Genomic DNA, 14044 nt, shown 5'->3' with positions numbered 1-14044 from the left:
TTTAGGACAGGAGTTCCCAACTCCCCCGCTCCCTGGTCCGTGGATTGTCACTGGGCCACAGCATGCCAGTAACCAGGCCATGCAAACAAGTGAAGCCCCATCTGCAGTACACAAAACCACACACTCTCTCCATGGGATCGATCTCTGATGGATTTGTCTAGTTTAGTTTAAAAAAGGACTGGAGCAGACTAGGGGTGTGATGGCGAACCTATGGCACACGTGCCACAAGTGGCACGCAGAGCCACTTGTGCTAGTATGTGAGCTGCAGGCAAACTTACCTCATTGTGCATGTGTGTGCCTCACAGCTGATTTTTTTTCTGGTTGATTTGAGCTGTTTTTCGGCCTCCCAGAAGCTTGGAAAAAGCTTCTGCAAGGCTTTTCAGGATGAATTATAGGCCCGTTTCGTCACTTCCTATAATACCGAAAGTGACAAAACGGGCCTATAATTTTTCCTGAAAAGCCTTGCAGAGGCTTTTTCCAAGCCTCTGGGAGTCCAAAAAGGCCTCAAACCAGCCGAAAAATCAGCAGTGAGGCACAGTGCAGGTAAGGGGATGACAGGGGCGGGGGATTGCATGCGCATACGCAGGGGGTGTGGGGAGGAGGGGCCGCACATTGCATTCTGGGTGGTACTACGCAAGTATGTGCGTGCTGGCATGTGCACAATTTTTGGCACAGGAGCCCAAAAAGTTTAGCCACCGCTGGACTAGGACAATGGTGGGATTCGGCCAGTTCTCACCACTTTGAGAGAAACGGTTGTTAGCTTTCTGAGCAGTTTGGTGAACTGGTTGTTGGAAGAAATCATTAAGGCAGAGAACCGGTTTGTTACATAATTTGCATCTCACCACTGGACTACGGGGTGACATGATTGTAGTGTTGGAATATCTAAAGGGCTGCCACTAAACAGAGAAGGTAAAGCTATTCTCCAAGGCACCCGAGGGCAGGACAAGAAGCAATGCGTGGAAATTAAACAAGGAGAGAACCAACCTAGAATTAAGGAGAAATTTTCTGATAATTAGAACAATTAATCAGTGGAACAACTCTCCTTCAGAAGTCGTAAATGCTGCAACACTGGAAGTTTTAAAGAAGAGAGTATCTGAAATGGTATAGGATTTCCTAACTAAGCAGGGGGTTGGACTAGAAGACCTCCAAGGTCCCTTCCAGCTTTGATTCTGTTCTGTTCCACTCTGTTCCTGTTCTGTTCTAATCAAGAAGAGGACCAACCTAGAAGTAAGAAGAAATTTCCTGACAGAACAGTTAGAATTGGTGTAGGGATTTAGGTGGGATCTGTAAGGCTAATAAAATGTCACTTATGAGTCAAAACTATCTCATGTTTAGCATGTCACTGCCAGCATTCAGCGCGAGCTCTGGGAAAACTTGTACCTTTGTCCCTTTTAATCTGGCGAGCAGAAAAGCAAACCAGCTTTGGGACTCCTTGTTTTTCTCCTGTTCTAACTTCTGATTAGTGTTGATTCCAAACCATTGGAGCAAAGAGCCATCTTGTAACTTTCTATTATGCCCGGGCTGTTGTTTTTTTTTGGTATCAAGAAAAGTTGTAAATCCATTACCTTAAATTGCACTACAGGTTGTAAAAAGAGGCAAGGAGCCAGATGGAGAACACTCAATTTCGTTCAACGCTTGCAATATTGAACAGCAGCAATGTGGATCGTGGGTTTGACGGGTTATTAAAAGAACAATGGAAATTGCTACTGGCAAAGGGTAGGGGGTGGGTGGAAGCTTGGATATAGGATAAGCAATAGGATTGCATTTGGGACAAAAGGAATAATAAAGGAGAATATTTGTAACTCAGTCCTTATTGCTCTCTGAGCTTGGTTGTATTCTTGCAGATGTTTCATTACCCAAACTAGATAACATCATCAGTGTTAGAAAGGAATGGGGCTCGTGGAGAGGAGGAGGGGGACTGTGGGGTCCTCGGTGCTCTTTGAACTTGGATGCTTTCTTGCAAATGTTTCAGTATCCAAACGAGTGCTTTCTCTGCTTTCTTCCCTCTCCTCCCCTCCCATATCTCTCTTCTCCCCTCCCCTGCCCCCTTCTTCTCTCCTCCCTTGCTCTCTCCTCTCCTCTTCCCTGGCCTCTCCTCCTCCCTTCCCTTCCCCTCCTCTCCCCTCTCCTCCCCTCCCCTCAGTGAACTGGCTGTTCAGCTACATAGGATCAAAGCAACATTCGTTGAAGTTTTGTACCTTCATCCGAACTTCATTCCAATTAGGTTGCAACTTAAAAAAAAGGAATGGAGAGGGGAAAGGAAGCTTTGCAGGCTCTGCTCTGGAGACTTCCAGCCTCCCTCAAAAAAACAAAAAAAAACCCAGAGCAAAAATTGAAAAAGAAAGGGAGAGGGAGAAAAGTTGGCACTGTCCAGCAGCTTCAAGTTAGAGGAGAGCACGGATCACTTTGCAACTATGAATTCCACCTGTGGTTTGAAAAGCAAGTACATTATAATACTCAAATGGTTCCTCTGTAGTTTTCCTCTCCATCCATTCTCCTTCCATTTGACAAAAGAGGATTTGCAGAAGAAACTCTAGCAAAGCAGGAAAGAATTGCAGGAAAAATTCTCCAAGATGGAGTGTGGCCAAAGATGTGTGTGGAGAGGCCTGGTTTTTCACCCTGCAGTGCTCTGCCCAGGGCAGCCTTTTTGATTTCCCACACCATTAAATCCCAAAAGGAAACGAGAGGCCATGTTGTTGTTGCTGTTGTTTTTGTTCCACCGGGCTTTGAGAAATCATTGCAGCTTCTTCCTCCAGGGAGGAAAGTTGGAGAAATGATCTATCCCATTTGTCTATCCACCAACGTTCAAAAGTTCCTTTTATTTATTTATTCAATTTATAGGACCGCCCATCTCAACAAGGGACTCTGGGAGGCAGACGGGATTGAATTAAAATAAAAACATGGCCGAAAGTCGAAATAGCATACAACCAAGAAGCAGGTCCCTCCATGTACAGGCCTAAGCTCAGAACCAGGTCTTCCAGGCATTTACAGAGGGTTGGGACTGTCCTGGTATTCGAAGGGAGAACGTTTCACCAGGTGGAAAGTCATGTCTAACCAACATTTTTGGCCAACAGGACCCAAAGCATTGAACAGGTAGAAAGAACTGGGAAGAGACCGTTCCTCAGGTAACCCAATCCTAAACCATGAAGGGATTTAAAGGTGATAATCAACACCTTGAATTGCACCCAAAAGCCCACTAGCAACCAATGGAACTTGAATAGAATAGAATAGAATGTAGAATTGGAATGGAATGGAACGTAACAGAACAGGATAGGGTAGGGTACAGTAGGGTAGGGTACAGTAGGGTAGGGTAGGGTAGGGTAGGGTAGGGTAGGGTACGACAACAGAATAGAGTAGGGTAGGGTAGGATAGGACAACAGAATAGAGTTGGGTAGGGTAGGACAACAGAATAGAATAGGGTAGGATAGGGTAGGAGAGGGTAGGGTACCGTAGGGAAGGACAACAGAATAGAGTAGAGTAGAACAAATAGAACAGAACACCAGAACAAAACGGAATAGAATTCTGTGTTGGCCAAGTGTTATTGTATGACACAAGGAATTTGTCTTTGATCCATAAACTCAAGGGTGTGTATAAAAACAGCAAGTAATAAGTCATAGATGATAAAATAATAGCAACATGCCAAGCAACCAGATCCATTTTTTTAAATTTATCAACTTTGTTCACCATTTAATGTATGAACGCTCTTCAAGGGCAGCCACACGTGGCGTGCATTGATTGCCGTCATCGAAAAATCCTTTTGTGCCTGTTGCAAATGGGCACGAGCGACTTCCTGAGAATTCAAGCTTTGGGATTAGGGAGCAATCGAAACAGAGACCCTTATGCCAAGCAGCTCTGCAGTCCCTCCCTCTCCTCCCTCTAGGTATTTAGAGAGCAAGGCCATTGGGAGCTTTTGCATTCTGTGGAAAGGAACAAAAAAAAAAAAAAGAACTAGGCTTACACAGACATTCACACAAGTAGATTTTGGCTGTGGTTGGATGGCACAGAATGACTCATGGCCAGGAGGAGAAACTTGAAGTGCTTTTATGGGTTATGTCAGGTCAATGTCTAGTTTATTTGCCCTTTGATTCCAATCAGTCATGCTCATTTGGCCATAACTATTTTAGGATCTTTTCCAATGTATGTTATTGGGGGATTGTTTTTTTTTAAATTTGACAGTAAATAAAAAGGCAAATAGCTTGTTTCCAGGCAGTAGAACTGGAGAATGAGAGGATTGTGGGGAAAGGGAAACAAACTCTACAGGTAGTCCTTGACTTACAACAGTCATTTTGTAATTGCCACGAAGAAGAGGGAGTCAAGCTATTCTCCAAAGCACCTTAAAGGCAGGACAAGAAACAATGGGTGGAAACTCATCAAGGAGAGAAGCAACCTAGAACTAAGGAGAAATGTCCTGACAGTGAGAACAATGAATCAGTGGAACATCTTCCCTCCAGAGGTTGTAAATGCTCCAACACTGGTAGTTTTTAAGAAGAAATTGGATAACCATTTGTCTGAACTGGTTTAAGATTTCCTACCTAAGCAGGGGGTTGGACTAGAAGACCTCCAAATTCCCTTCCAACTCCTACTCTACTCTACTCTACTCTACTCTACTCTACTCTACTCTACTCTATTCTACTCTACTCTACTCTACCCTACCCTACCCTACCCTACCCTACCCTACCCTACCCTACTCTACTCTACTCTACTCTACTCTACTCTACTCTTCATTCCAATACATTTACTCTACTCTACTCTTCATTCCAATACATTCTATTCTAAAGTTCCATTGATTGCCAGTGAACTTTTGGGTACAATTCAAGGTGTTGATTGTCACCTTTAAAGCCCTTCATAGTTTAGGACTGGGTTACCTGAGGAACAGTCTCATCCCAGTTCTTTCTACCTGTTCAATGCTTTGGGTCCCATTGGCCAAAAACGCTGGTTGATGGGATCTGGAAGACATGTCTTTCCACCTTGTGACTAGGAGTTGAAGCTTGGATAGGTAGATGTTTGATGTTTCCACACATCAGATGAGAGTTGAAACCCCCAAATTTTTGGAAGGCTGCCTACTTTCTGCTGATGAATACAGAAAGCGTTTTAGGCACAGTACAAAAATTTAAGGACGAGGAACACAGTTTCGTTACCAGACACAGAGAACAACAGGAAGAAGGGATGGGAAAGAGAAAACAGACATTAATCTTTTCCCACTTATATAAACATTTCTTGATGAATAATGCTGAAAGTCCCCAATGAACAGAATCAGCTCCAGGATGCCTGGAGCAAATATTTTATGTTATGAGTGGTCCTCTCCTCCATGATTGCCGTTGATGATTAATTTAGGTCATGTGTCCATTCTTACTCAAAGAGGACAAGTCAAGGAAGTTGGATAAACACCTGCTGCTGGCACTGCTGTTTCTTCCTTATCCTGCAACAGCCCAGCGAGGTTGGCTGAGAGTTAGGGATTGGCTCCCAAGCATCCAGAAAGCCACGTGACTTATTGTCTAGTCTAGAAAAAAAGAAGGACTTGTGGTGGCGTGTTTGCAGTGTTCCAATGTTGGAGGGATTTCCACAAAGAACAGGGGCTTAACCTATTTTCCAAAGCATCAGAGGCAATGGATGGAAACTAATCAAGGAGAGAGCCAACCTAGAACTAAGGAGACATTTCCTAACAATGGGAACAATTAACTAGTGGAATTGCTTGCCTCCAGAACAGTGGTGATATTCAATTTCTTTTACTACCGGTTCTGTGGGTGTGGCTTGGTGGTCATGGCATGGTGGTCATGGCAGGGGAAGGATACTGCAAAATCTCCATTCCCTCCCCACCCCACTAACCTGCTTTTCAGCTCTGTTCTCCTGTGCAGGGCAACCAAAGAAGACAGTAGTGGGATTCTAATTTTTTTACTACTGGTTCTGTGGGTCTGGCTTGATGAGCATAGCACAGGAAGGATACTGCAAAATCTCCATTCCCTCCCAATCCCACTGACCTGCTTTTCAGCTCCGTTCTCCTGTGCAGGGCAACCAAAGAAGACCCAGCAGATCAGCTGGGATTCAATGGAAGGCAGAGAAGGGTTGGGGGCGGGGCCAGACAGAGGTGGTATTTGCCAGTTCTCCAAACTACGCAAAATTTCTGCTACCAGTCTCCAGAACTGGTCAGAACCTGCTGAAATATACCACCTCTGCTCCAAAAGTTGTGGATGTTCCATCACTGGAGGGTTTTAAGGAAGAAACTAGACAGCCTCTTGACTGGAATGGTATTGGTTATAGGGTCTTCTGCTTGAGCAGAGTATTGGGCTAGGAGACCTCCGAGATCCCTTGCAACTCTGTCATTCTGTTCTTCTCACTGTCCCACATCCTAACCCCTCGTTCTGAATCATCACTGCCTCATTCTTTCGCTGGTGGAATCTGACTGGTCTTGTAAATGAATATTTATGAGTGCCAGAAAGGAAATAAAATAGACATTTTGGACTTGCTAGGATCCTGCAGGTCTGTGCTTGTTCCCTTGTTCATAATTTTGGAGCAAAGAGTGGGTGAGATGGCCCAGATTTATTCAAATTATTCGAAGTACTTATTTTCCTTAAAAGAAAAGAAAAGGAGAGACGTAAGAAGGCAAAACTTTCTTGATTTGGGTTTTGGTTGAATTTTTCCCTGATTTTCTTTTTTTTTACATTATCCAGAATTAAAAATTGTGAGAAGGACCCAATCCTACTGCATTGGTCATCTACATTGCATAGCCTACCAGCATATTCAATTCATTCAATCAACAGGTAAAATTATTAATGAAGAAAGGATGCAAACAGGAAGCCAATTCATGAATCCAGTTGATCAAGTTGGCTGGCTGAACATTAGGGTCCATTATAGGCCCAGGACTTACTTTAGATCAGGAGTATCCAGCCTTGGCAACTTTTAAGACTTGTGGATGTCAACTCCCAGAATTCCCCAGCCAGCATGTCTGACTGGAGAATTCTGGGAGTTGATGTTCACAAATCTTAAAGTTGCCAAGGTTGAACACCCTACAAATACTTGGGAAAACCTCTATTTGGTGAGCATTTTTCTGGGTTTGGAAGCTGAGACATTAAAAATCCTCTCTTCGAATTGGAGACATGACCGCGTGGAAACAAAAGTTGTTTGAAAACTGAGCTGGGAACAGTTTAAATTAGAAATGTTGCTGAGTACAAGTGGCATCTTACATTGTCTGCTCTTTTTCCTTTTTGCTGACTTGGCCAATTGGGTAACCGAGTTGTTCTTTATAAAAAATAAAAAACCATAACAACGCAAAGCCAACGTCATTTAGGTCAGGGCATGTTTTCTGTTTGCAAGTCATGCACACAAAATTATTGACTAACTTGGCACCCTTCTGATAGGCAAGAAGAGAGAGAGATACATTTCATGTACTTAAGTCTTCAGAGATTCTTCTTCCCGCATTAATAGCATGTATTTTTGGTGGCCAAAGGAAAAGGACTTTTATAACTGTCATGTCGTTATTGCAAAAAAATTGCCCTGCTTTTTAAGGCAAAAAAATGGTATGAAGGGGGCTGTGTTTTCTGTATGTGTGTTTTTATGGGAAAATAGCTCCAAAACAGACTGAAAACAACACTGTGATTTTAATTGGATCACTAGAAAAGTGGCTTAGAAGCCTTCTAGTGAGCCTGTCTGAAGCTTGGCCAAGCTCCCTTATCGATAGCATCTTTTGCTGTTATCTACAGACCAAATCTTTGCATGGTGAAGAGATAAGTTGGGCTGGAGATAGTTGGTAGCTTCCTATGTAAAGTTCATACCCCTGAATCCTGAGAAACAGGAAGAGAGAATGTGTAATAAGACATGAACCAATGAGAGTTGACGAGACAATGGGAGATTCAAAAACTTGGAAGAGTTTCTGGACTTGGAGAGCTATTAAGCAATGGAACATCTCCATGACTCTGGAAAGAGAAGAGCAACAAAGATGATTAAGGGAGAAGGCTAAAACATATTGTAAAGTTCAGCTATAACTTAAGATCACGCTGTGCCAAAAATGAACTTAAGCAGAGGCTTTGAAGAACAAAATCTAACTTTTATTGATCAATAAAAGGGTAAGACCTCTCCTCTCATACACACAGATATGTGATGAAAGTTACAAAGCATATAGGTGAAAGTAACTCTTCTTATACCTTAAGATTCTTTTAGAAGTAGAGTAATTGCATTGTAAAACACTCCAAGTTAGATTTACATCTTTCCTGCAAAAAGACAAATGTCCCCCTGGCGCTTGTTTATCTTTCAGTATCCTTTCTCCTATTGTCTGTTAATCGATCACAATTTACCATTTAAGAGGGTTATTAACAGCATACTTCAAAAGGTGTATATTGCTCCAGATGTAGGGAGTTAAGTTCCCAGGGAGTATGTTCCATTCAGATTGATTTAGATGGGATAATCATGTGTCTTCATAAGAGAGAGATGTAAGTAATTGCAGGCATGTGTTATTATTAGTTTTACAATACCAGTGAAAGGTTAAAGAAATGTTTTCTACAACAGCAAGGTAAGAAATGCCTATAGAGATAAATACTTCTGCATATATAAGAAAACATCTGCCTAACATCAAGATAAGACATGCCTATAGAGTAACTCTCTACTTAATGCTATAATATATTTTATTTCGTTCCTTAATTTATTACCCTAACAATATGAAGAATGATTGCAGAAATTGGGTATGTCTAATTTGAGGAAAAGAAGGACTGGGGTGACATGAGAACAGTGTTCCAATATCTGAGGAGCTCCCACAAAGAAGAGGGGATCAAGTGCTATTCTCCAAAGCACTTGAAGGCAGGACAAGAAGCAATGGATGGAAACTAATCAAGGAAAGAACCAATGTAGAACTAAGGATACATTTCCTAACCATGAGAACAATTAATCAGTGGAATGGCTTGCCTCCAGAAATTGTGGATGGTCCATCACTGGAGGTTTTCAAGAAGAGATTGGGCTGGGATTTGCCATATAGGATCTCCTGCTTGAGCAGGGATTGGACTAGAAGATCTCCATGGTCCCTTCCAACTCTGTCATTCAGTATTTTCCCTCCTATCTCCCTCTTTGGAGTTTCAGTTTAAAATGTAAATTAAATGGGTGATTTCTAAAGTAATAAACGAAAAAGCATCTGAGGGCCTTAAGGTCAGCAGCGTTCCAAGTGATGGAACCGAGGAGAAAGCATGTAATTTTCAGACTTTTATGTGGTGTGCAGGCTAGTCTGATGACTCTTTAAAATTACTCATTGGAGTAATTACTCAAGTTCTGGACAGCTGAAGGATGAAATCAGATCACAACCTATGGTTTTATTGAGAAACATAACATTGTAAAAATTCCTTTTTTGTAGTCATCAGAATCTGTTTGCAATAAATCCTATGCATATGTCTCAAATCCTTACTTTGCTGCGCTATCAAAATCCTTTCCAATAGTTTAATTTTAAGATAAAGGAAAACCAACATGTTCTTTCTAGAAAAGTTCAAGGATTTGTGGTGAGTCATGGTGCAAATAGAAAAATAGGATTAAGGATTAAAGTTATGGCTGCAATCTAGAGGACTCCATAGCCTGGGGCAGAACGAAGGGGCATCTATACATATGATTGGGTGTCAAAATATTCAAGATGGTAGCCTTGATTACCTGATAAAAGTCTGTCTCTTGGTATATGCTTTGTCAATGAATACAGGTAGCCCTCAACATGCAATGGTAATGGAGTTTTCTGGTTATGGTCATAATGGTGATAAAATGGGTTGATCATGTGACCAATCAGATTTTATGATCTTTTTATTATTACAGATCTATAAGCAAATCAATGGTTTGCTATGGGCATGGTTTTGTCTCATATGGTTATGGAGGGGTCATGTCATAATCTAGGTCATAAATTCCTTTTTGGGGGGTTAGTTGTGACTTTGAATAGTTACTAAGCAACCCATTGTAAGTCAAGGACCAAACGGATGAGCGAACCTTCAATCAAATAGTCATGATTGACATTTTGGGAGGATACCTCTGCTTTGAGCATCTTGGTTAGACTTCCACAGTAATGGAAGACAACGTCTTGGTGTTAGTACCATTGTACCTCTGCATAAAAAAACGTAGAATTATCAACTTATATTTTGTTTCAGACAACAAAAAGTTTGGAGTTGGCCAAAATCAGACAAAAATCTATTCATTTACTTCTGTGCTCTGCTTCCATTAGTTGCTATTCAGTTTCAGAATAATCGGAAGCTGAGCAAAATAATAACAATACTAATTTCACTAACTTCAGAGTTAAATTGTGCAAGCTCCTTTTAAGCTGTTACAGCTACTATTTTATGTTGATAGTTTGTCCTTTATTGGTCTAATGTTTTTCAAAGATTTTTAAGCAAAGTATGACATCACCCCTTATGGTTTCCTTACTAAATTGTTGTTACGTGTTTCCATGCACCTAAAACATCAATATAGTAAAAAAAAATATTGCCTGTCTAGCTGTAAATAAAATGCATTGTTTACCCATTCTGCTTGCGTCAGGATGGGTTTTTTAATATATACTTTTGATTAAAAAATTTAAAAAGGAGACTAAAAAACAACAAGGGCTAATATAAAATGAGGAAAGGAAAGAAAAAAGAAATCAAAGAAAAAGCTAAAAGTACAGAAAGAAACTATGAAACTTCTTGCTGTTTTTTAATTCTTTCTTTTTGCATCAGGCTGGTTTCAAAAGTTCTTACCCAAACAGGTAGCAGGTTTAGCAAGTTTTGTGATTAATTATTATTGTTATTTTAGTCTGCTTAAGATATGGCCAACCGAAAAGCTTTGCAATGAGCTGATTCATTCACTCCTTTAGAGTTGTTGTAACTGATTGCAAATTCCATGCAGTTTTGAGATTGACACTTGGTGTTTCTGAGTTAAGAGGAAGCCAGGAAGTGAAATCTGTGTTTCTTTGCCTAGATGTAGCATATATGTCTGGCCCAAATAACCAGGGACATTTGCTGAATTCAATGCGCAGAAGTGTTTATCATTGCTACCTATACACAAGAATCTGGTCAAGGTTAAATAGTCTCTAGATAAGAGTCAACAGAAATTCACAAGGAGCTGGAATGGGAAAGATTCCAAACTGATGACATGTTTAACCCCACCCTCAATCTCAGCTTGCTTTTCTCCTGCAATATCATTTAAATTTGTCCCTTTCTTCTTCCTAGGCAGTAGGAACGGATGTGCAATTTGGCCCTATGAGACTCCACCGAGAACAACTTCAGGTAAGCCTCTGTTAAAGATGCATGTTTTGGTTTGTCCAGGAATTGGTTACCTAAATGAAGAAATGCCTGTACATTTATTGCAGACTTCTTCAATATCAGTTTCAGCTGAAGTGTTTTCATAGCATCCTATAGTAAAAAGGAATGGAACAAAGCCTGGTAAAATGTGCCTTTTAGAGCAATATTCACAGCCCATTTCACTGAGTATTGAGCTAATAAAGAGAAATCCTGAATTAAATTGGGGCATTTGTGCAAGCGCACATATATATCAGTTATACGTAGGTATGAATTGTGAAATTTATTGTCATTCTAGCAGGTTTAATCCAAAGTGTAAACCTAGTCAGAGTGTGTCTGTGTGTGTTTGCTCACACACATAAACACATTCTGCCTTCAGGTAGGTGTAAATGTTGAGATTTATTGACATTCCAGCAGTTCTAATCCAAATATAAGCACAGTTGGAATGCCTGGAATTGCTTAGAAGTATGAACTAAAGCTAAGAGTTGCTTGGAGAATATTCGACTTAGCTGAATATTGAAAAGGTGCAAAGGCATCAGTGCAGGCATAGCCTAGGTAATTTTGATGGTTATGCTGACAGTGGCCATGCCAGCAAAATGTCAGAAGCTGCCTTCTGCTGGGATAAAGTACAGGCAGTCCTTGACTTACAACAGTTCTTTTAGTGACTATTCAAAGTTACAACGGCACTGAAAAAACTGACTTATTACCGTTTTTCACACTTATGACCTTTGCAGTAGATGGATGGGTGGATGGATGGATGGATGGATGGGCAGACAGATGGATGGATATCCTGCCTTTCATGTACAAGAATTAAGATGACTTACATAGTCCTCTCTCCACTTATTTTTCCCTCTCAACATAAAGGGAGCTTTGTAGCTAAGGCAAGTCTAGAACGCTAGAAGTCTAGAACAGGTTTTTCTATTTCTAGTCCAGCATCTAACTATTTCTAGTCACTACCCCAAACTGGCTCGCTCATTTATATGTTGTGATTGTTGCTCTTTTCATTTTTTAAAAAGTTTTCTTTACTTTGATTTCACTTTATTTCTGTGTCTGTTTGATGGATTGTAAGGGTAGGCCATGATTTGTAGGTCTTATATGTGTTCATTTGATGAGCCATGGTGGCACAGTGGTTAGGTACTGCAGGCTAATTCACTGTTGACTTTCAGGAGTTCAATCCTGACCTGCTTAGGGTTGACTCAGCCTTCCATCCTTCCGAGGTCGGTAAAATGAGGACCCAGATTGTTGGGGGTAAGAGGCTGACTCTGTAAACTGTTCAGAGAGGGCTAGTTTAATGAAAATCTCAGGACTGTGTGGTGGCACAGTAGTTAGTTAGTATGCGGAATTGCAAGCTAATTCTGCCCAAAGCCTGGAGTTTGATTCTGACTGGCTCAAGATTGACTCAGCCATCCATCCTCATTCGGTAAAATGAGGACCCAGATTGTTGGGTCTGTAAACCATTTAGATACGGCTGTAAAGCACTGTGAAGCAGTATATAAGTCTAACTACTATTGCTATTATAAACATCTTAATAAGGACAGGGTCCATGAATCAATCAAAGTTATGTGCAAGGGATTTCAGATTTTTTTTATAAGAGTCTTTTTCCATCTCTCTCTTTCTTTCTGTGATACGTACATGTATGTCCAGGCCCATTTTCCCATCTTTGTTTTCCTTTAATTAGGTACTCTTAGTGTTTGCCAAAGAAGACAACCAGAGCAATGGGTTCTGCTGGGCTTGTGAAAAAGCAGGCTACCGCTGTAGCATTGCCAGGACACCTGAATCTGCCCTTGAGTGTTTTTTGGACAAACATCATGAAATCATCATTATTGATCACAGGAATTCGAGATACTTTGATGCAGAAACGCTGTGCAGGTGCGTCCTTTTTTTTTTTTGCAATCAACCTCTTGTAATATGGGATTCACTAACCAGCCAGGTCATGATGCCCTGGGGATGTTTGATGTTTGGCATCTGGCCACTCCTGGTGCAGAGATCATTTTGTGAGAGGTTAAATCCTTCCCCGGCTCTCAGTGTTTCAGATGCGTTTACGTTCCAAATAAGGTTGGAGGCATGTGAAGCCTTCCCTTTATCATCTGACTTTCATTCAAGAGATCAGTGGCATACCTAAGGCTCCAGGGAGAACAATTAATCAGTGGAAAAAAGCTTGCCTCTCACTGGAGTTTTTCAGAAACAGACTGGACGGTTATTTGACCGGGATGGTATAAGATCTCCTGCCTTGAGCATGGCATTGGATTAGAAGACCTTTGAGGTTTCCTCCAAGCCTATCAGTCTATGTTCTCCTTTTTCCAGTTTTCCCAGCAGCTCACCCTGTAAGTTAGGCTGGGCAACTAACTGGCTCAGTCACCCCCAAAAACTTTTGTGTCTAAGGACAGACTAGAACTTGGGTCTTCCTATCCTAGCTCAAGACTTTCATGACTACATCACACTAATTCTCAACAGTTCCTTGACCTGTCTTAATGGTTGGGTATTTTTCTTCCAATTTAAACATGTATGAACCTCAGTGAAATATTCCTGTGTTGATTTCAAGCATGTTGTGGAACCCACCACAATTTCTTTACCTTCCCTTTTTTATTTTTTCAAAAGGTCCATTAGAACAACAAAACCATCTGAAAACACTGTTATTATTGGGGTCGTGCGGAGGTAAGTGTGGAAATATTATTACAGTATCCGATTAAAATATAGAGGAAGGCAAAAAGGGCAGGCTTGGAAGCATGTAACTGCAAATCAAGACCCATTCTCCCTGATTTTTACTGACATTTAGCTGACTACGTAGCTGCGGAGCCTGGCCTTTTGAATGTTAGGAATGG

At 41.2% G+C, this 14044-nt stretch overlaps 1 protein-coding gene across 2 annotated transcripts in view; it reads left to right on the top strand.

Moving 5' to 3' along the window:
* PDE8A (phosphodiesterase 8A) overlaps positions 1 to 14044 on the top strand; it is a 115775-nt gene that overhangs the window by 63706 nt on the left and 38025 nt on the right. The window contains exons 2-5 of one of the 2 annotated variants that reach the window (XM_087941399.1): positions 6669 to 6758; positions 11154 to 11210; positions 12901 to 13091; positions 13821 to 13877. In XM_087941399.1, the coding sequence (XP_087797525.1) occupies positions 11184 to 11210; positions 12901 to 13091; positions 13821 to 13877 (275 nt within the window). In that variant the 5' untranslated portion in view covers positions 6669 to 6758; positions 11154 to 11183. The remainder of the gene's footprint in view (positions 1 to 6668; positions 6759 to 11153; positions 11211 to 12900; positions 13092 to 13820; positions 13878 to 14044) is intronic. The other variant, XM_087941398.1, reaches the window with a different exon arrangement.

This window comes from Pseudonaja textilis, chromosome 13, assembly GCF_049901715.1.
Source record: "Pseudonaja textilis isolate UNSWEBS1 chromosome 13, rPseTex1.2, whole genome shotgun sequence".
In the NCBI taxonomy this organism is placed as follows: Eukaryota; Metazoa; Chordata; class Lepidosauria; order Squamata; family Elapidae; genus Pseudonaja; species Pseudonaja textilis.
The sequence above is the reverse complement of the archived record's forward strand: the minus strand, read 5'-3'. Positions and strand labels throughout refer to the sequence as shown.